Source organism: Oncorhynchus mykiss, chromosome 23, assembly GCF_013265735.2.
Source record: "Oncorhynchus mykiss isolate Arlee chromosome 23, USDA_OmykA_1.1, whole genome shotgun sequence".
Lineage (NCBI taxonomy): Eukaryota > Metazoa > Chordata > Actinopteri > Salmoniformes > Salmonidae > Oncorhynchus > Oncorhynchus mykiss.
This window is the reverse complement of record NC_048587.1, coordinates 20,551,729-20,575,186: the sequence shown is the minus strand read 5'-3', so window position 1 is coordinate 20,575,186 and position 23,458 is coordinate 20,551,729. Positions and strand designations below refer to the sequence as shown.

General features: G+C 46.7%; 1 protein-coding gene across 5 annotated transcripts in view; it reads right to left on the bottom strand.

The window, feature by feature from the left end:
- Window positions 1-23,458, bottom strand: part of LOC110502431 (latent-transforming growth factor beta-binding protein 1) — a 144,047-nt gene that overhangs the window by 87,671 nt on the left and 32,918 nt on the right. For all 5 annotated transcript variants that reach the window (XM_036959792.1, XM_036959791.1, XM_036959796.1 and 2 more), the window contains exon 4: window positions 21,180-21,313. In XM_036959792.1, the coding sequence (XP_036815687.1) occupies window positions 21,180-21,313 (134 nt within the window). The remainder of the gene's footprint in view (window positions 1-21,179; window positions 21,314-23,458) is intronic.

Below are 23,458 nucleotides of genomic sequence, written 5' to 3'. Positions count from 1 at the left end.
TTCCCCTCTCCCTCTTCTTATTTCTCTCTCTCACTTTCTCCCTACCTTTCTCTGCCTTCCCCCCTCCCTCGTCTTATTTCTCTCTCTCACTTTCTCCCTCCCTTTCTCTGCCTTCCCCTCTCCCTCTTCTTATTTCTCTCTCTCACTTTCTCCCTCCCTTTCTCTGCCTTCCCCTCTCCCTCTTCTTATTTCTCTCTCTCACTTTCTCCCTCCCTTTCTCTGCCTTCCCCCCCTCCCTCTTCTTATTTCTCTCTCTCACTTTCTCCCTCCCTGTCTATGCCTCCCCCCCTCCCTCGTCTTATTTCTCTCTCTCTCACTTTCTCCCTCCCTTTCTCTGCCTTCCCCTCTCCCTCTTCTTATTTCTCTCTCTCACTTTCTCCCTACCTTTCTCTGCCTTCCCCCCTCCCTCGTCTTATTTCTCTCTCTCACTTTCTCCCTCCCTTTCTCTGCCTTCCCCCCCTCCCTCTTCTTATTTCTCTCTCTCACTTTCTCCCTCCCTTTCTCTGCCTTCCCCTCTCCCTCTTCTTATTTCTCTCTCTCACTTTCTCCCTCCCTTTCTCTGCCTTCCCCCCCTCCCTCTTCTTATTTCTCTCTCTCACTTTCTCCCTCCCGTTCTCTGCCTTCCCCCCCTCCCTCTTCTTATTTCTCTCTCTCACTTTCTCCCTCCCTTTCTCTGCCTTCCCCCTCCCTCTTCTTATTTCTCTCTCTCACTTTCTCCCTCCCTTTCTCTGCCTTCCCCCCCTCCCTCTTCTTATTTATCTCTCTCACTTTCTCCCTCCCTTTCTCTGCCTTCCCCCCCTCCCTCTTCTTATTTCTCTCTCTCACTTTCTCCCTCCCTTTCTCTGCCTTCCCCCCCCCCTCCCTCTTCTTATTTCTCTCTCTCACTTTCTCCCTCCCTTTCTCTGCCTTCCCCCCCTCCCTCTTCTTATTTCTCTCTCTCACTTTCTCCCTCCCTTTCTCTGCCTTCCCCCCCTCCCTCTTCTTATTTCTCTCTCTCACTTTCTCCCTCCCTTTCTCTGCCTTCCCCCCCTCCCTCTTCTTATTTCTCTCTCTCACTTTCTCCCTCCCTGTCTATGCCTCTCCCCCCCCCCCTCCCTCTTCTTATTTCTCTCTCTCACTTTCTCCCTCCCTTTCTTTCCTGTCTCCCACCTAGCAAATGTTCTAGGTCTTTGGCACCTCTGTCCGAAAGAAAGTTCTCCCAAAATGCTTTTGCTGTCTCTTCCTAAGATCACCTCCTCTCTCTCTCTCTCCCTCTCTGCACTTTAGGATGAAGTCACAGGCTACCCACTGCACCGAGATAGAAACTATCAGCCTACCCGTCCACCCATTCGCCTATCCTCTCCCCTTCCTTCCTCCCTCACCACCAAACCCAGCCCTCATATCAGACAGGCAGAGAAAGAGAGGGGGAGGGAGAGAGAGAGAGAATGAGAAGGAGACTAGCGAGACAGAGAGAAGAGTATTGATCACAAACATCTGTACGAGGTTTACCGCATCCCTTCCCAGACTAGCCTCCTCCAACCTTTCCCCTTCTACTTTTCTGCATTCAGTGACACAAGTCTTTATAGAAAGTTCCTCAGCTCCCCTTCCTTTTTTTTCTCCCATTCACATCTTCCTTTTCCCTTCACCAACGTCTCTCTCTACGTCCTGTCTTTACTACTTTGCATGTACCCCCGCCCACCCACCACCCCACCCCCCACCCATCCAAACTTCCCCAAAACCCCAGACTCCTGAGCTCAACATTTCGTCTGCGGCTGTCAGCTGTTCACACCAGACAGGGCAGAGATGCAGGGAGCATGGCCAAGGGGAGAGAGGGCTTTTTCCTCTAAACCAGAAAGCAGGCAAAACCACTGGATTACAGACTTTTGGGCCGCCTAAATATTTGCCATAAGATTTTTAAAAAAAGATGATGTGGACATAAAGGGGAACTAATATGATGTAGTCATATGCCAAGGACTAATAGACTGGAGCCAACTGTATTATATACATAATAGACATAGTATTTAAAAGACAAGTTTGCCAAATGTCATTTCCAAGTAGAAGGAAGGAGCGCCGTTCCCATGTAGGAAGGAGCATTGATCTGACTGATGCTGGCATGGGAGAGCTGATGGGGGAAAAGGTCTGCTTTAACAACCTGCTCTGCTTCTTTAAGACCCTATAGACATATCAGGCTCCACTCATGAGAACCGTCAACCTCTCCATCAAACTGCCGCTGCCTGCTGAAAGGTCCTGCGTTCTTTACCTGCAGTATAATCCCCCGTGTCACACCAGGGCTTCCTGTGTCTGCTACGCTGCGCCATCGCTCCAGACTACGCAGAGTTCGGCCAGCGGAGTGTCCCTTTTTAGACATTGCCTCTCATGTCGTTCAGTCTCTCTGCACTCTAGCGTTCACTGTATTATGCCGGTTTACCTCCATCAACCTCATCACACCGTGACCCAAAAAACGTACTGGTTTCTCTCTGGGGGCTGAGCATTAATTTGGCCGTTACCTCCCAGTAGTTTGTAGCTCTTTACTTTCTGGGGTTTCTGGGTGATTAAGCTACTTCTGGGTGATTAAGGCTCTGCTGTTGTCTGACAGCCCCCCTGCACCATGTTCAACACATGCCTTAACTACTCTGACACAGCTTGGAGTCCCTGGCCTCAACAGTGATAAAACATGTCCGCCTTCATCCCTCTATCCCTCTTCTGCCTCCATAAGAGCTGCCTCCGTATGTAAGCAGATCCTTCGCACGGCACGGTAGACTTCTCCAGCTCTGTGGAGCAGCTCTGTGGAGCATATGGAGAGAGAAGCTGGAGGGGCGTCTCAGACAGAACGCAGACATCAATCAGCATGGAAGACGCAAGGGGATGCAAGAGGAAGGGGCTGAGAACACACATGCTAGGCTAGACTGGAGGGATGTGGGGGGGGGGGGGGTATGGAGAAAGCGAGTCTGCAAGGAAAAAGAGGGTCTTCTTTTGAGCTCCCCTGGTGGAACTCTACTGGTCCAATATTTCCCTGTATGGGGTCAAAGACAGCAGTCTGAAGCCAAACATGTAGCCTGGTTTGTCTGTGTGGGAGAGCTGGGGGACAGTGGCCGGCGGGGACCATAGCTAGCTGCTGACAGGCTGTCTGTGTGGGAGAGCTGGGGGACAGTGGCCGGCGGGGACCATAGTTAGCTGCTGACAGGCTGTCTGTGTGGGAGAGCTGGGGGACAGTGGCCGGCGGGGACCATAGCTAGCTGCTGACAGGCTGTCTGTGTGGGAGAGCTGGGGGACAGTGGCCGGCGGGGACCATAGCTAGCTGCTGACAGGCTGTCTGTGTGGGAGAGCTGGGGGACAGTGGCCGGCGGGGACCATAGCTAGCTGCTGACAGGCTGTCTGTGTGGGAGAGCTGGGGGACAGTGGCCGGCGGGGACCATAGCTAGCTGCTGACAGGCTGTCTGTGTGGGAGAGCTGGGGGACAGTGGCCGGCGGGGACCATAGCTAGCTGCTGACAGGCTGTCTGTGTGGGAGAGCTGGGGGACAGTGGCCGGCGGGGACCATAGCTAGCTGCTGACAGGCTGTCTGTGTGGGAGAGCTGGGGGACAGTGGCCGGCGGGGACCATAGCTAGCTGCTGACAGGCTGTCTGTGTGGGAGAGCTGGGGGACAGTGGCCGGCGGGGACCATAGCTAGCTGCTGACAGGCTGTCTGTGTGGGAGAGCTGGGGGACAGTGGCCGGCGGGGAGAATGGCTTTCCCAGACAAGGCACCATAGCTAGCTGCTGACAGGCTGTCTGTTGGGTGGGACAGGGCTGACAGGAAGGCTGCAGGCCCAGCGATTTAGGAGCACAAACATTCTCCCCTGTCTGCTACTCCATCAGTCAGGTAGCACACCAACACCACTGCACACTGGGCTAAAGCCAACAGTGACATCCCTACCAATGGGGAGCTGAAGGCCTGAGGCGCCATTCATTGTAACATAGGCAGTGTATCTACTGTAAGTGTTTTGCAAGATGGAGTAAAGTGTTTTGTGCGGGAGGCAGGAGGCAGGGGGCAGGAGGCATGGGATGGGATGGGGATGGGGGTGGGAGGCAGGGGGCAGGGGGGCAGGGGATGGGGGCAGGGGGCAGGAGATTGGGTTATATTGTGCCCTTGTACAGGTGCATTCATTTTCCTTTTAAGACCTCTACTGTGTCTTAGTGATGTGCAGTTTGTGAACAGTTCAATATTTTTGAATGACTCTTTTTACTGACTCAAGAGTCATGATTCACTCATTTCACTTGTTCGTTTGACCTGGGATTAATACGCCCTCCTCCGGCTTAGCAGCTCTGGATACGTGCTCCAACCAACTAATGCTGCAGGCAGCATAGAGAAGAAAAATACATGTTCGAACTGATCATTGATCGCATGGTGCAAGAACGAATGCAATTCATTGATTATTGAATGTTATTGATGTTCAGCTCAACAAACTCAAACTCGAGAGCTAATCGTTTAAGGGGCTGCTGCAGTTCGCAAACGATATTGTGCTTATCTCCCTCGCTGCAGTCAAGCATTGTGTTCTGCCAAGACTAGTCCACAATGTAGTCCAATTGCGGCCCCAAAGACATCGTTTCAAAGTTAGAGAAATAATCCTATTTTTATGCCTACCAATCAAAACGGTACATTGTTTGAAGCACACTTTTATAAGTCTCAGTCACAAATGACAGCTCTAATACCCCTATAGAGAACGAGAGGCTTGTAGAATCATGACTCTTTCTTGTTCATCAGTAGGGGGTCCTGCGTGCTCTGGGCATTACAAATGAAAGAAATTAGTCAAAAATATTTTTATTTTTTGAACAGAAAGAGTTGTAAAAATCAGTAAAGTCCGTAAAAAAGAGCCGAACTTCGCATCGCTACTGTATTTCTCCTTTCGTCCCCTCTTTCCGTCTCCCCTTCTCACCATCTATGTCTCTCTCTCTCTCTCTCTCTCTCTCTCTCTCTCTCTCTCTCTCTCTCTCTCTCTCTCTCTCTCTCTCTCTCTCTCTCTCTCTCTCTCTCTCTCTCTCTCTCTCTCTCTCTCTCTCTCTCTCTCTCTCTCTCTCTCTCTCTCTCTCTCTCTCTCTCTCTCTCTTCTCTCTCTCTCTTCTCTCTGATGCCTGGACATATCCCTGATGGTCCCACACTGGAGCTGTATGAGAGTGGACTGGGGTTATTTGTAGCTCTGTGGCCAGGCTGGGGCTGGCTGAGCACTGCAGCCACAAGGGCCCCAGAGGGGAGAGGGAGGAAGACGCAGACAGAGACCAGCGGAGGCTGTTGTGTCTGCAGACTGCTCCATTTATAGCACAGAGACTGTCTGGGTAGATGGACATGATGGTAGATGGACATGGAGCCATTCACTTCCAGGTCAGCAAATGACTTACTTACCTAAGGAAGTCTAACAGGAGGTTAAAATATGTATATCCTCTGCCAACACAGTAGAGAGTATACCTCTAGGTGTACAGCATATCAGATGTACAGTATAACCTTAAATACATACCATGAGATGGGAAATCATCATAAAATCCTCCAAGCCACTATGCGTCCAACCACAAGCCATGCATTATTCATGTATCTCACTTTCAAAAGCCACTTGACTGTTCGGCCACATCGTAAAGTGTAAATGGAAGACAATGTGTCTTCCATGAAGGGGCCGCAAGGCTATTCAGCGGGGGAGCTTTAAGAGGAGCAGATAACAGCTATTCAACAGCTCAGCACACTGGAGATGGCCTCTTCCATTCATATCAGTCTGTCACAATTGTTGTTTCAGCAATTGAGGGGTTCTCTGTTGGATGACACAGTGTATCACCTTGCTCTGTCATTTAGTTTTCTCTCCCACTCCCTTCCTGTATCTGAAATTGCCCACTGAAAATGAGGCTAATAATTCATTTTAGACAGAGCCGAGCAGCAGGCAATGCTTAACTCTTTATGCCATTACCGCTGGGGCTGCAATTTGAACAATCCCATTGCTGCCCAACTTCAAGCTCCAGTTACAGCAGACGTGAGTGAGTGTGTGTGTGTGTGTGTGTGTGTGAGTGTGTGTACTGTTTATGCCCATAAGGAACAATTGCTGCCTTTTATCCATTTAGATGAAATTACTTTTGAGTAAGACAATGTATTTACCATGCAAAGACTTATCTGACTAGAGGCAGCTGACAATGTGACAGATGTTTCTATATAGATCCCATCTAAAGACTAACATACCATCTTAAATGTTTCAATGGCACCGGAGGAGATGGCTGCAGTTTTACGGGCTCCTAATCAATTGCGCTATTGTGTGTGTTTTTTCACATTATTTGTAACTTATTTTGCACATAATGTTTCTGCCACCGTCTCAAATGACCGAAAGGAGCTTCTGCAAATCATGACAGCAATTACTCACCTCGTACTGGACGAGTCGGATGCAAAGGATTTACTTCGGACAAGGACCAAATCCCTGCATTCGCATGAAGAAGAGACGGCGATATCGGGGACGTAGGTCGGGTGCCTTGTAAGGATCCGACGGCGAGTGGGTAATCCGCCACCTCTACCATCAGTCCTATTAGCCAACGTGCAATCATTGGATAACAAACTGGATGAGCGTAGATCAAGGCTATCCTACCAATTGGACATTAAAAACGGTGATATCTTATGTTTCAATGACTCGTGCCTGAACGACGACAATATAAAACAGCTGCCACCGGTAAGACGAGGGGTGGTGATCTGTGTCTATTTCTCAATAACAGCTGGAGCATGAAATCTAATATTAAGGAAGTATCAAGGTTTTGCTCGCCTGAGGTGGAGTATCTCATGATAAGCTGAAGCCCACACTATTTACCAAGAGAGTTATCTATATTTTTTGTAGGTGTCTATTTACCACCACAAACCGATGCTGGCACTAAGACCGCACTCAACGAGCTGTATAAGGCCATAAGCAAACAAGAAAACGCTCATCTAGAGGTGGCTATCCTAGAGGCCGAGGACTTTAATGCAAGGAAACTTAAATAAGTTTTACCTAATTTCTACCAGCATGTTGCAACCAGAGGGAAAAAAACTCTAGACCATCTTTACTCCACACACACAGATGCGTACAGAGCACTCCCTTGGCCTCCATTCCGCAAATCTGACCATAACTCTATCCTCCTGATTCCTGCTTACAAGCGAAAATTAAAGCAGGAAGTACCAGTGACTCACTCAATACAGAAATGGTCAGAAGACTCAGATGCTAAGCTACAGGACTGTTTTTCGAGCACAGAGTGGAATATGTTAGGGGACTCTTCTGATGGCATTGAGGAGTACACCACATCAGTCACTGGCTTGATCAATAAGTGCATTGATGACGTTGTTCGCACAGAGACTGTACAGAGTAGCCTAGTGGTTTGAGCGTTGGACTAGTAACCGGAAGGTTGCAAGTTCGAATCCCCGAGCTGACATTCTGTCCCTGAACAGTTCCGGACGACTGTGTGATCACGCTCTCCGTAGCCAATGTGAGTAAGATCTTTAAACAGGTTAACATTCACAAGGCCGCAGGGACAGACGGATTACCAGGACGTGTACTCCAAGCATTCACTGAACAACTAGCAAGTGTCTTCACTGACATTTTCAACCTGTCCCTGACCGAGTCTGAAATACCAACATGTTTCAAGCAGACCCTGTGCCCGAGAACACCAAGGTAACCTGCCTACATGACTACCGACCCGTAGCACTCACGTCTGTAGCTCACATCAACACCATTATCCCAGAAACCCTAGATCCACTTTAATTTGCATACCGCCCTCCCAACATATCCACAGATGACGCAATCTCTATTGCATTCCACACTGTCCTTTCCTACCTGGACAAATGGAACACCTACGTGAGAATGATATTCATTAACTACAGCTCAGCGTTCAACACCATAGTGCCCTCAAAGCTCATCACTAAGTTAAGGCCCCTGGGACTAAACACCTCCATCTGCAACTGGATCCTGGACTTCCTGACGGGCCGCCCCCAGGTGATAAGGTTAGGTAACAACACATCTGCCACGCTGATACTCAACACGGGGGCCACCCAAGGGTGGGTGCTCAGTCCCCTCCTGTACTCCCTGTTCACCCATGACTGCATGGCCAAGCACGACTCCAACACCATCAGTAAGTTTGCAGACGACACAACAGTGATAGCCTGATCAACGATGAGACAGCCTATAGGGAGGAGATCAGAGACCTGGCAGCGCTGTGCCAGGATAACAACCTCTCCCTCAACATGATCAAGACAAAGGAGATGATTGTGGACTACAGGAGCACACCCCCATTCTCATCAACGGTGCTGTAGTGTAGCAGGTTGAGAGCTTGTCAACATCTCCAATGAACTATCAGGGTCCAAACACACCAAGACAGTCATGAAGAGGGCACGAATGTGCCTATTCCCCCTCAGGAGACTGAAAAGATTTGGCATGGGTCCTCAGATCCTCAAAAAAGCTCTACAGCTGCACCATAGAGAACATCCTGACTGGTTGCATCACCGCCTGGTATGGCAACTGCTCGGCTTCAGACCGCAAGGCACTACAGAGGGTTGTGCGTACGGCCCAGTACATCACTGGGGCCAAGCTTCCTGCCATCCAGGACCTCTATACCAGGCAGTGTCAGAGGAAGGCCCTAACAGAGGAAGGCCCTAACATGTGCCCCCGCACATTGACTCTGTACCGGTACCCCTTGTATATAGCCTCGTTACTGTTATTTTATTGTTGCTCTTTAATTATTTGATATTTTTCTATTTCTTTTTTATGTATTTCTTTTTTACTTCAGTTTATTTTTGTAAATACTTAACACTTGTTTTTCTTAAAACTGCATTGTTGGTTTGGGGGCTTGTAAGTAAGCATGTAAGTTCTACACCTGTTGTTTTTGGCACGTGCCAAATAAAATGTGATTTGATTGATAATTTGATGTTATCTTCCTCGCCATAAACTAAATCTCCTATTACCATAAACAATCTGGCTTTATATTCAACCATGGCAGATCATTTTCTCAAATTGTTAGATATTTCATCTTACTAAATAAAGTACATATAAACTTGAATGCATCTTCCACACAGTGATTGGGATACCATCAGTGCAACCCCTCCCCTCCCCACTGGAAACACCCTATCCCCCAGCCCCTACCCCCGAACTCGCCAATTAGGCTATGTGTGTTTTTATATGACTCAGAGTACAGCAGGAACCCATTCCACAGGGGGAGAGCGGGCTACTGCATAGCGCTGAAATCGCACTGGCTCCCGTAACGTGAGAAATGGGTGCAGTCCAAACCCCATGCTAAAATAATGACAGGCTGACCTAACTAAAGCGTCACTACAGTGTCCGTTTGGCAGTGATTAATGGTCGGCCCGATAAATCTCCAGCCCTGAAATAACAAACAGGCCAGTGTAATTGGCTCAGCTGGATCTGCTGACACTAGCTGGTGTCGTGCGGTCTGCTCAAAGAGTAAAGAGAGAGAGAGAGAGAGAGAGAGACAGAGAGAGAGAGAGAGAGAGAGAGAGAGAGCCTGTCACGGAATTTTCCAAACCTCGGGTTCAGTCGTCCCCAGTCTCTGCCCCGTGCCAGCGAAGCCGTGCCTGGGAGAGCTCAGGAATTTTAAAGCCGAGTCGACGACACTTTTATTAAAAAATTAAATTAATTTGTGAAATAACATCTTTAAAGTGTTTGAGGACTTTGCGTACCGCCACAGAACCAATGGTTGGCAAAATGTGGGAAAGGCCTCAGACTCACAAAATCATCACTTAGTGAATACTAGCTGATTTAAGAGCAGAGGTTTGTGACAATATAGTGCTGCCCTATGAGTAAAGATGACTGTTTCTTAGCTTATTTTGCACATCGTAAAGTCACCTGGTGTTTGAGGTGCACATCCAAAGCTTCCAAAGACTTAAATTACGTACATCTGTGGTTAGAGCTTCAATAAAGCCACCTGTCAGTCCAGTACAGTAGCTAACCTTCCTGTTAAAAACCCTCTCTCTTTAACCTTCTCTCTGGGCCTGTGAGAGACACAAACTTTGTAGCCTTTTACAGATGAGGTAGGAATCCATCACCCTTCTCAGCCTGACCCTATTGTACAGTGGCATAGGGCACATCACACCTATGTGTTAGGGACCAGTTTTCCAGGGAAATCAGTCAGCTGACCAGGGCCAGCCTGGCTCTCCCTGCTGGTGGTAATAGACACCCATTCCTGCTTGTGCTTTAGTTGCTTCCAGGAGGGCAGGGTTAAGAAGGTCGCTGTAAACTACTTGTGTTGTTATGTGTTAATAACATTTAGGCTATGTTACCCAGCAGGCTATGCGGGTGGTTGAAGAATGCCCTGCATGGCTAAACATGGAGTTTTCTAGCTGAAGTATATGTTCATTAAAAGTAGTTAAACCCATGCCCCGGTTTGTCATTATATAAGGAACAAACATAACATGGTGTCAGATTTGTAGTCGAGACAGAGAAAAGAAAGGAGTAACAAATTTCCGCGATGAAAATGGAACATTCTACCACAAGTCAAGTGACGTGAGTAGTTGAAGACGCTAGCTTGCAAGAGCGAGGACAGCGAGCCGCAGCAGCGAGAGTGACAGCAGCGAGAGCGAGGCTGCATTGGAATCTGTTGACGAGCAAGTTGATGAGCAACATACTGAAGTAAGAGAAATTGACACTGTTCCTGTTCTCCGTCATGGATAGGCGTAGTCCTCCTACTCCCATGCAGTTAACAGGCAATCTAGCTGACAATTGGAAACGTTTCAAGCAGAGATTCAATATCTACCTAGCAGCCAGTGGTGCAGGGGGAGATGATGACAAATTGAAAGCTTCCATTTTTCTGCATGTTATTGGAGAGGATGCATTGGACATTTACAATAACTTTCAGCAAGACGAGGCAAACTTGACATTGACTGTGCTAATGACTAAATTTGAGGAGTACTTTGTACCAAGCCAGAACGTCACGTTTGAGAGATACAGGTTTTTCTCTCATGATCAGAGACAGGGAGTCAGTTTTGACCAGTATTTGGCTGAGCTGAACACACTGAGCAAAACGTGTGAATTTGAAAATCTGAAAAACTCACAAGACAGGATAGTCTGTGGCATCCTTGATAATGGACTCAAGGAGAGATTGCTGCGTGAGCAAGATTGAACTTTGGATAAAGCAGTGAATATGTGTTGAGCAGCTGAAACCACCAGAGCACAAGCTAAAGAACTGCGCAGGGATGAGACGTCAGTGTATACAATAAAAAGAGAGGAGCACCACACACACAACGCCTTACAAAACATAAACAAGCAAAAGAGAGAAATCAAAACACTACATGTGGAAAATGTGGATTTATCCACAAGCCAAAAAAAATGCCCTGCATATGGCAAATCATGGGACAACTGTGGGAAAAAATAATAATTTCTCAAAATGCTGCAAAGCTGAGGCTACAAAGAAAAAGGTTCACACAGTCGAGGAGATTGAATAATTCTTTGTTGATTCTGTGGAAATATGCAATGCAGTAAATGCTGAATGGATTGGACTGTGAATGAAACTATAATACCATTCAAGCTTGATACTGGAGCACAGGTAAACCTGTTATCTCTGGAGGACTACAAAACACTGAAGGTGAAGAGCAAAATACACCCGGGGAAAATGAAGGTTACTGGTTATACTGGGGAGAACGTACCAGTCAAAGGAAGCTGCATAGTAACTTTACAGCACAAAGGAAAACAGTTCAGAGCACAGCTGCTGATTGTGGAAAAGAGTGTACAGTCTATTCTAGGAATTAATGCAAGTGAAAGGCTCAATTTGTTGAAAATAGTGTATGTAGTGACATCACAGACTGAAAATGACCAAGAATCGCTACTGGCTGAATATGAGGATTTGTTTGAGGGTCTTGGATGTTTACCAGGAGAACACAAAATATGTACTGATGACAAAATTACTCCAGTTGTGCATGCATGCAGAGAAGTTCCATTTGCACTGAGGAAAAAGCTCAAAGAGGAACTCGGACGCATGGAAAAGATGGACGTCATAACAAAAATGGATGAACCTACAGACTGGGTAAGCTCACTGGTTATTGTGGTGAAAAAGAACAACGATCTCAGGATATGTCTAGACCCGAGAGATCTCAACAAAGCAATCAAGAGAGAGCATTTCAAGTTGCCAACCAGAGAAGAGATAATGTCGCAGTTTGCTGGAGCAAAGTGGTTCAGTAAGCTTGACGCCTCATCAGGATTCTGGCAAATGAAGATAGATGATGCAAGCTCAAGGCTATGCACATTCAACACACCTGAGGGCAGGTACAGATTTCTTCGTCTACCATATGGGATTCTCTCAGCGCCAGAGGTCTACCACAAGACAATCCACATGATCTTCGAGCACATTCCAGGAGTGGAGAGTCTGGGGGTCCACAAAAGAAGAACACAATGCGAGAGTAAGACAAGTGCTGGACCTGACACGGAAAGTCAACCTAAAACTAAACAAGGACAAATGCGAGTTTGGTGTGAAAACACTTACCTTCGTGGGAGACATACTTTCAGAGGATAGAGTCAAACCAGACCCGAGGAAAACATCAGCCATCAACAACACGGAGCACCCGAAGAACAAGGACGATGTGAGAAGCTTCATGGGCATGATCACCTACCTTGCAAAGTTCATACCTCAACTGTCAGCACAGTCCGCTCCACTCAGATGTCTTCTGGAACAGAAAAATAAATGGGAATGGTCCCATGAATAGGAAAACTGCTTCAAAAACCTAAAGAAGACAATCACAGAAGAGCCAGTGCTCAGGTTCTATGATCCAAAGAAAAGCACAAGGATTTCTGCAGATGCGTCACAGTTTGGCCTGGGAGCAGTTCTTCTGCAACAGCATGACGACACATGGCAACTCATCGCTTATGCGTCCAGAGCCTTGACAGGCGCAGAGACAAGGTATGCACAAATAGAGAAAGAACTACTGGCGAGCACATACACTTGCGAAAGGTTTCACCAATACGTCTACGGATGAGACTTCGAAGTAGAAACCAACCACAAACCATTGGTGTCAATCATGTCTAAGCCACTGAATGATTGTCCAATGAGAATCCAGAGAATGTTGATCAGACTGCAAAAGTATGATGTGAAGATGATCTATACCCCGGGAAAGTTCATGTTCGCCGCCGACACTCTTTCTCGAGCAGTCGACAAGAAGGAGAGCTTCGACAAACAGAAAAATACAGATTCAGGCCTCCGTCGACATGATCGTAGCATCACATCCTGTGTCCTCTGAGAGAATGGAGCAGATCAAAAGAGAGACTGCAGCTGACCAAACAATGACAGAGTTGAAAGAAACAACACTGATAGGATGGCCCGCACAGAAAAACAACTGTCCAAGGAGAATACAGGATTACTGGATGTGCAGAGCAGAGCTCACCGTTGTGGATGATATAGTGTTCAAAGGCAACAAGATTGTCATTCCCATGACACTACGCAAAGAAATGCTACAGAAAATACACGAGGGCCACTAGGATGAGGAAAAATGCAAATGACAAGCACGAGAAGTAATGTACTGGCCAAGAATGAACCAGGAAATCAGCCAGACCACTGATTCATGTGAACTGTGTTTGACCTACAGGCCAAAGCAGCAAGCAGAGCCGCTAATGCCTCATCCAGTACCCAATAGACCCTACTACAAAATTGTCAAAGGTCTGATGAAAAAGGCACATGATGGAAAGGAGGATTTCCTAAAGAATCTGATGATGTACCGCAGCGCACCGCTGCAGAACGGACTTTCAACTGCACAAATGTTGATGGGACGTCGCATCAGAACCGACCTACCCATCCATGAGGACTTGCTAACACCCAGAAGTGCTCACAAAGTCAAACTCACGAAGGAAAAACAGAAAAGACAAACAAAAACAACGACACGACAAAAGTGCAAGACGCTTACCTGAACTGAAACCTGGAGATCATGTACGACTCCGAGACATCACTACAGGAACCTGGATGCAGCAAGGGTGTGTGCAGAGAGAAGTTGCACCGCGATCCTATGAGATCCAAACGGAGCATGGATCACAACTGAGACGAAACAGAGTGGATCTAAGGCTGCAGCCATCCACTCAAGGGACTGAAGATCATCAGGAGGATACTACTGAAGCGTCAAATGCCTTTAGAAATGGACAATTCAGTCAGAACACCCTGACTGACAATGAACGCTGTCCAACTGTTTCAGGAAGCACTTTAGCAGAATGACCAAAAAGGACTGTCAGAGCTCCTGAAAGGCTTATTGAGAATTGCTAAAAAAATATTTAAAAAAAGGGGCACCTGGACTGAATGTTTTGTTAATGTGAAAAGAAAGAGCCACAATAGAGTATTGTTGGAAAAAAATAAAAATTGGGGGGAAAGAAATGTGTGTTATTGAAAATGGCATGTTATGCAGGTTGAGTAAACAAATGTGATGTGACGTGTAGTTACATAGAAAAGTAATTTTATTTTAAAGGAAAGAAGATGTGTTGTTATGTGTTAATAACATTTAGGCTACGTTTCCCAGCAGGCTATGCGGGTGGTTGAAGAATGCCCTGCATGGCTAAACATGGAGTTTTCTAGCTGAAGTATATGTTCATTAAAAGTAGTTAAACCTACGCCCCGGTTTGTCATTATATAAGGAACAAACATAATACTACTGTCCTCCACTACAACTCATAACTGGACATTCCTTAAGGGACAAGCCTTCCCTCCAATCAAATCCAAGTTTATTGGTTGTGTACACAAATGTGCAGACGTTATTGCAGGTGCAGCAAAATGCTTGTGTCTCTAGCTCCAATAGTGCAGTAATATCTAGCTTTTTTTTAATACACACATTTAAAAAAAAGTTATGTAGGATGAGGAATGACTAAAATACAGTATATACATATAAAGTAGGTGAAACAGTATGTAAACATGATTAAAGTTATAAGTATTCAATGACTCTATGTACATAGGGCAGCAGTCTCTAAGGTGCTGTGTAGAGTACAGGGTGGTAGCCGGCTAGAACAGTGACCAAGTTTCAGGGCAGGGTACTGGGCGGAGGCCGGCTAGTGGTGACTGTTTAACAGTCTAATGGCCTGGAGATAGAAGCTGTTTCTCAGTCTCTATATCCCAACTTTGATGCACCTGTACGGTCTATGCCTTCTAGATGGAAGCGGGGTGAACAGGCCGTGGCTGGATTGGCTGAAGTCCTAGAGGGGGAGCAGTGTGCCCCTGGTGATAGGCTGGGCTGATCGCACCACCCTCTGGAGAGCCCTGCGGTTTCAGACAGTGCAATTGCCGTACCAGGTGGTGATAGAGCCCCGACAGGATGCTCTCAATGGTGTATCTGTAGAGTTTGTGAAGGTTTTAGGGGCCTAGTCAAATTTCTTCAGGCTCCTGAGGTGCATCACTGAACATGAAAGAGAGCTTTGTTATGATTCATCTGTATATTTGATCTGTTATAGGTTGCTATTGCTTTGTTAGTATATGCTAACATCCTTGTGTATATGTCAGGATTGTCACCCATGTCACATACTTCACACATTCTGCCCCTTTGGCATAGTTCTGTATACCTTTATGTTCAAGCCATGAGAAAAAGGATGCATTTATTGTAGCTGGGGATTTTAACAAAGCAAATTTGAGGAAAACGCTACCGAAGTTCTATCAACACATTGACAGTAGTACTCACTTAGGAAAAGCACTAGATCACTGCTACTCACCTTTCGAGATGCCTACAAGGCCCTCCACCGCCCTCCCTTCGGCAAATCAGATCCAGATTCCATTTTGGTCCTCTCTTCCTATATGCATAAACTAAAATAGGAAGTACCCGTGCTAAGGTCTATTCAATGCTGGTCTGACCAATCGGAATCCATGCTTCAAGATTGTTTTGAACACGCGGACTAGGATAAGTTCCGGGTAGCCTCTGAGAATAACACTGACGCTTAAACAGACACGGTGACTGAGTTCATCAGGAAGTGTATAGGGGATGTTATTCCCACTGTGACTATTAAAACCTACCCAAACCAGAAACCGTGGATAGATGGCAGCATTCGTGCATAACTGAAAGCGCGAACCACCACATTTAACCATGGCAATGTGACTGGGAATATGGTTGAATAAAACTGTGTAGTTATTACCTACATAAGGCAATCAAAGAGGCAAAACGTCAGTACAGAGACAAAGTGGAGTTGTAATTCAACGGCTCAGACACAAGACGTATGTGGCAGGGTCTACAGACAATCACTGATTACAAAGGGAAAACCAGCCAGGTCGCGGACACCGACGTCTTGCTCCCAGGCAAGCTGAACACCTTCTTCGCCCGCTTTAAAGACAACACAGTGTCACCGACGAGGCCCGCTCCCAAGGACTGTGGGCTCTCGTTCACCATGGCCGAAGTGAGTAAGACATTTAAGCGTGTTAACCCTCGCGAGGCTGCCGGCCCAGACGACATCCCTAGCCGCGTCCTCAGAGCAAAGGCAGACCAGCTCGCTGGAGTGTTTACGGACATATTCAATCTCTCTCTATCCCAGTCTGCTGTCCCCACTTGATTCAAGATGTCCATCAAAGGTAACTGAATTAAATGACTATCGCCCCGTGACATTCACTTCTGACATCATGAAGTGCTTTGAGAGGCTAGTTAAGGATCATATCACCTCTACCTTACCTGACACCCTAGACCCACTTCAATTTGCTTACCGCCCCAATAGTGACACATTGGTGTGGCTGGCTTACGGGTTAAGCGGGCATTGTGTCAAGAAGCAGTGTGTCTTGGTTGGGCTGTGTTTCAGAGGACGCACGGCTCTTGACCTTCACCTCTCCCGAGTCCGTACGGGAGTTGAAGCGATGAGACAAGACTGTAGCTACCAACTGGATACCAGAAAATTGGGGAGAAAAAGAGGGTAATTTTTTTATTTTTTTAAATGATGTTCATTCCCTATAGCAAGCCTTCAACACCATAGTACCCTCTAAGCTCATCATTAAGCTTGGGGCCCTGGGTCTGAACCCTGCCCAGTGCAACTGGGTCCTGGACTTCCTGACGGGCTGCCACCAGGTAGTTAAGTTAGGAAACAACACCTAAACTTTGCTGATCCTCAACACAGGGGCCCCCTCCTGCGTGCTCAGCCCCCTCCTGTACTCCCTGTTCACCCATGACTGCGTGGCCACGCACGCCTCCAACTCAATCATCAAGTTTGCAGACGACACAACAGTAGTAGGTCTGACTACCAACAATGACGAGACAGCAAACAGGGAGGAGGTGAGGGGCCTGGCAGATTGTGGCCTGGGAAAAAACTCTCTAAACGTCAACAAAATGAAGGAGCTGATCGTGGACTTCAGGAAACAGCAGAGTGAGCACGCCCCAATCCACATCGATGGAACCGCAGTGGAGAAGATGGAAAGCTTCAAGTTCCTTGGCATACACATCACTAACAATCTGAAATGGTCCACCCACAAAAAAATTGTGGTGAAGAAGGCGCAGCAGAGCCTCTTCAACCTCAAGAGGCTGAAGAAATTTGGCTTGTCCCCTAAGACCCTCAGAAACCTTTACAGATGCACAAATGAGAGCATCCTGTCGGGCTGTATTACCGCCTAGTACAGTTACTGCACTGCCCGCAACCGCAGGGCTCTCCAGAGGGTGGTGCAGATTGCCTGCCCTCCAGGACAACTACAGCACCCGATGTCACAGTAAGGCCAAAAAGATAATCCAGGACATCAACCACCCGAGCAACTGCCTGTTCACCCCACTATTTTCATTTTTTTCATCATTTTTTAAAAACCTTTATTTAACTAGGCAAGTCAATTAAGAACAAATTATTATTTACAATGACGGCCTACACCGGCCAAAGCTGCATCGCAGTGCCTTAGAGACTCTGGGTTCGACTCTGGGTTCGAGCCCAGGCTCTGTCGCAATCGGCCGCGACCGGGAGGTCCATGGGGCGACGCACAATTGGCCTAGCGTCGTCCAGGTTAGGGAGGGTTTGGCCAGTAGGGATATCCTTGTCTCATCGTGCACTAGCGACTCCTGTGGCAGGCTGGGCGCAGTGCACGCTGACCAGGGGCACGGTGTTTCCTCCGACACATTGGTGCAGCTGGCTTCCGGGTTGGATGCTGTGTTAAGAAGCAGTGCGTCTTGGTTGTGTTGTGTTTCGGAGGACGCATGACTCTCGACCGTACGGGAGTTGAAGAGATGAGACAAGTTAGTAACTACTAAAAACAATTGGAAACTGCGAAATTGGGGCGAAAAAATAGGGTAAAAAAAAAAATCTGGAACCATAGAGACTGAAAATAAGCTTCTATCTCAAAGCCATCAGACTGTTAAATAGCCATCACAAGCCGACTATCACCCGGCTACTAAACCCTGCACCTTAGAGGCTGCTGCCCTATATACGGTTGAAGTCTAAAGTTTACATACACCTTATCCAAATAGGTTTTTCACAATTCCTGACATTTAATCCAAGTAGAAATATCCTGTTTTAGGTCAGTTAGTATCACCACTTTATTTTAAGAATGTAAAATGTCAGAATAATAGTAGAGAGAATGATTTATTTCAGCTTTTATTTATTCCATCACATTCCCAGTGGGTCAGAAGTTTACATACACTCAATTAGTATTTGGTAGCATTGCCTTTAAATTGTTTAACTTGGGTCAAACATTTTGGGTAGCCTTCCACAAGCTTCTCACAATAAGTTGGGTGAATTTTGGCCCATTCCTGCTGACAGAGCTGGTGTAACTGAATCAGGTTTGTAGGCCTCCTTGCTCGAACAATCTTTTTCAGCTATGCCCACAAATTTTCTATAGGATTGAGGTCAGGGCTTTGTGATGGCCACTCCAATACCTTGACTTTGTTGTCCTTAAGCCATAAGTGAAATAATCTGTCTGTAAACAATTGTTGGATTCCTTGTGTCATGCACAAAGTAGATGTCCTAACCGACTTACCAAAACCATAGCTTGTTAACAAGAAATGTGTGGAGTGGTTGAAAAACGAGTTTTAATGACTCCAAGTATATGAAGACTTCAACTGTACTACTGTGTGCTATTACTTATAGCCCTGCTAGCTCCCACTGTACAGTTGTGGCCAAATGTTTTGAGAATGACACAAATGTTAGTTTCCACTAAGTTTGCTGCTTCAGTGTCTAGAATATGTTTGTCAGATGTTACTATGGAATACTGCTGTATAAATACAAGCATTTTATAAGTTATAAGTAAAGGCTTTTATTGACTATTACACGAAGTTGATGCAAAGAGTCAATATTTGCAGTGTTGACCCTTCTTTTTCAAGACCACTGCAATCCACCCTGGCATGCTGTCAATTTACTTCTGGGCCACATCCTGACTGACGGCAGCCCATTCTTGCATAATCAATGCTTGGAGTTTGTCAGAATTCGTGGGTTTTGGTTTGTCCACCCGCCTCTTGAGGATTGACCACAAGTTCTCATTAAGGTCTCGGGAGTCCTTAATGATTAAGGTCTCGGGATTAAGGTCTCGGGGTTAAGGTCTCGGGGTCTCGGGATTAAGGTCTCGGGAGTCTCCTGGCCATGGACCCCAAATATTAATGTTTTGTTCCCCGAGCCACTTAGTCATCACTTTTGCCTTATGGCAAGGTGCTCCATCATGCTGGAAAAGGCATTGTTCATCACCAAACTGTTCCTGGATGGTTGGGAGAAGTTGCTCTGTTCCTGGATGTGTTGGTACCATTCTTTATTCATGGCTGTGTTGTTAGGCAAAATTGTGAGTGATCCCACTCCCTTGGCTGAGAAGCAACCCCACACATGAATGGTCTCAGAATGCTTTACTGTTGGCATGACACAGGACTGGTAGCGCTCACCTAGTCTTTTCCGGACAAGCTTTTTTCTGGATCCCCCAAAATATCGGAAAGGGGATTCATCAGAGAAAATAAGTCCTCAGCAGTCCAATCCCTGCACCTTTTGCAGAATATCAGTCTATCCCTGATGTTTTTCCTTGAGAGACGTGGCTTCTTTGCTGCACTTCTTGACACCAGGCCATCCTCCAAAAGTCTTCGCCTCACTGTGCGTGCAGACGCACTCACACCTGCCTGCTGCCATTCCTGAGCAAGCGCTGTTCTGTTGGTGCCCCGATCCCACAGCTGAATCAACTTTAGGAGACGGTCCTGGAGCTTGGTGGACTTTCTTGGGCGCCCTGAAGCCTTCTTCACAACACTTGAACCTCTCTGCTTGAAGTTCTTGATGATCCGATAAATAGTTGATTTAGGTGCAATCTTACTGGCAACAATATCCTTGCCTGTGAAGCCCTTTTTGCGCAAAGCAATGATGACAGCACGTGTTTCCTTGCAGGTAACCATACTTGACAGAGGAAGAACAATGATTCCAAGCACCACCCTCCTTTGGAAGCTTCTAGTCTGTTATTCGAACTCAATCAGCATGACAGAGTGATCTCCAGCCTTGTCCTCGTCAACACTGACACCTGTGTTAACGAGAGAATCACTGACATGATGTCAGCTGGTCCTTTTGTAGCAGGGCTGAAATGCAGTGGAAATGTTTTTTGGGGGATTCAGTTCATTTGCATGGCAAAGAGGGACTTTGCAATTAATTGCAATTCATCTGATCACTCTTCATAACATTCTGGAGTATATGCAAATTGCCATCATACAAACTGAGGCAGCAGACTTTGTGAAAATTGATATTTGGGACATTCTCAAAACTTTTAGCCACGACTGTACATATTGTATACTATGCTAGTCACTAATTGCATCCCATTTTATACTGCCTATGCTATTCTAGCCCATACTACAGCATGATACCATTTGTCTTTTGTAGCCTGTTCGCCTGCATTACTGCTCTGTAGCATGTTAGCTTACTAGCCCCTGTGTATTACTGTATATTTATTACCAGACAATAATATTACCATGCGAGCACCGCTAACACTACTATAGCCATTACTATCATGTGCTATCCCATTGCTATGCCATTGCCGATTTGTATATATTGTATCACTGCTATTACTACTGTGTATCCAACACTGCTGCCACGCTGTTGTAATATATATTCCCTGTTCCTTCTGTCCTACAGAAAACCAATATCACGTTCACTGATTGTATTCCTCTTCCTGTTTGATGTGTGGTAATAAAGTGTGGATTGTATTTCTGTCCTCTGAACAAGACCCCCGGGACAGTTGTACCTATAATCTAAAACAGCACCTCTTTCGGAAACCACCACATGGTGGCGCTCTTTTCCAGTTCTTATGGAGCTTAGGTTAAGTTAATACAGGAACAGGATAGGGTAAACGAGGTGGGCTACTCACCGTGGATGGGGTTGTGTCCCACTGTCAGGGGAATGGGTCTGTCAGGCTGATGCTGGACATGTGTCTGTGTGTGTGTGGTTTGTGTGTGGTAGTACTTGGGCTTCCGGACAAACTGCTGGCTACCAGGATGGATTCTGTAAGGGAGAAGAAAAAAAATCTGTCAAACACTGTAAAGAACAATTTAATCTATGCACATTATCCACTGTGTTCACATCCTTGAAATAATACATGAACAATTAAACTCAGCACAAAAAGAAACCTCTCCTGTCACTGTCAACTGTGTTTATTTTCAGCAAAATTAACATGTGTAAATATTTGTATGAACATAACAAGATTCAACAACTGAGACAAACTGAACAAGTTCCACAGACATATGACTAACAGAAACGTGTCCCTGAACAAAGGGGGGGGGGGGTTCAAAATCAAAAGTAACAGGCAGTATCTGGTGTGGCCACTAGCTGCATTAAGTACTGCAGTGCCTTGCAGGAAATCACGCACAGAACGAGCAGAACGGCTGGTGGCATTGTCATGCTGGAGGGTCATGTCAGGATGAGCTTGCAGGAAGGGTACCAAATGAGGGAGGAGGATGTCTTCCCTGTAATGTATGTAGATTGCCTGCAATGACAACAAGCTCAGTCCGTTGATGCTGTGACACACCGCCCCAGACCATGGCGGACCCTCCACCTCCAAATTGATCCCGCTCCAGATTACAGGCCTCGGTGTAACGCTCATTCTTTCGACGATAAACGCAAATCCGACCATCACCCCTGGTGAGACAAAACCGCGACTCGTCAGTGAAGTGCACTTTTTGCCAGTCCTGTCTGGTCCAGCGACGGTGGGTTTGTGCCCATAGGTGACGTTGTTGCCGGTGATGTTTATTTTTTTAACCTTTATTTAACTAGGCAAGTCAGTTAAGAACAAATTCTTATTTTCAATGACGGCCTAGGAACAGTGGGCAGAACAACATATTTTTTTACCTTGTCAGCTCGGGGATTCAATCTTGCAACCTTTCAGTTACTAGTCCAACGCTCTAACCACTAGGCTACTTCCGGTGAGGACCTGCCTTACAACAGGCCTACAAGCCCTCAGTCCAGCCTCTCTCAGCCTATTGTGGACAGTCTGAGCACTGATGGAGGGATTGTGTGTTCCTGGTGTAACCCGGGCAGTTGTTGTTGCCATCCTGTACCTGTCCTGCAGGTGTGATGTTCGGATGTACCTGTCCCAGCGCAGGTGTTGTTACACGTGTTCTGCAACTGTGAGGATGATCAGCTGTCCGTCCTGTCTCCCTGTAGTGCTGTCTTAGGCATTTCACTGTACAGACATTGCAATTTATTGCCCTGGCCACATCTACAGTCCTCATGCCTCCTTGCAGCATGCCTAAGGCACATTCACGCAGATGAGCAGGGACCCTGGGCAGGGACCCTGGGCATCTATCTTTTGGTGTATTTCAGAGTCAGTAGAAGGGCCTCTTTAGTATTCTAAGTTTTCATAACTGTGACCTTAATTGCCTACCGTCTGTAAGCTGTTAGTGTCTTAACGACCGTTCCACAGGGGCATGTTCATGAATTGTTTATTGTTCATTGAACATGCATGGAAAGTTATTTGTGAAGGTATTTGGATTTTTACTAATTATCTTTGAAAGACAGGGTCCTGAAAAAGGGCAGTTTCTTTTGTTGCTCCCAAGGCAAAGATTATGGGGGCGGGGCTACGGGACTTAAATCATGGCGTCAGTCGTCTCATGTCCTCCCACTAAGAGAGAGGGACATGAGACAAGAGCACCGGCCAGAAACCCAGAGAATGAACCTAACCTAATCTCTCCCAGTGAGACGGGTGAGGAAACCCAGACACATCCTCAACACTGGAAGAGGGAGGGGAGAGAGGAGGGGGTCCGGAGCTGGTCCAAAACAACCAGACCACCCTGTAGTCCCCCTGACAAGGCCCAATCAAACATGACAGACAGAGTGAAAGGACAGCAGGGTGTGGTTGGCAAGGGAGTGTGGAGAGCAGAATTGGGGGTGAGTGGGCAAGGAGAGGAGGGTGAGGAGAACGTAAGAGTTGAAGTAGAACAAAACCCTCCAAAAGCAGCCCTGCAAAGCCTCTCTACTCCTAACCACTCTGCTAAATGTCCCCCAGTCCAAATGAAATGTGACTTGTTTACACGGGAGGAAGAGAAATCTGGTAATCTGGGGCAGGGCTGCTGAGGGAGACAGCAGTAGTAGAGGTTTTTTCTTCACAGCATAACCGTATCAAGTTGTCAGCTGCCAAACTAAAATCCCTCA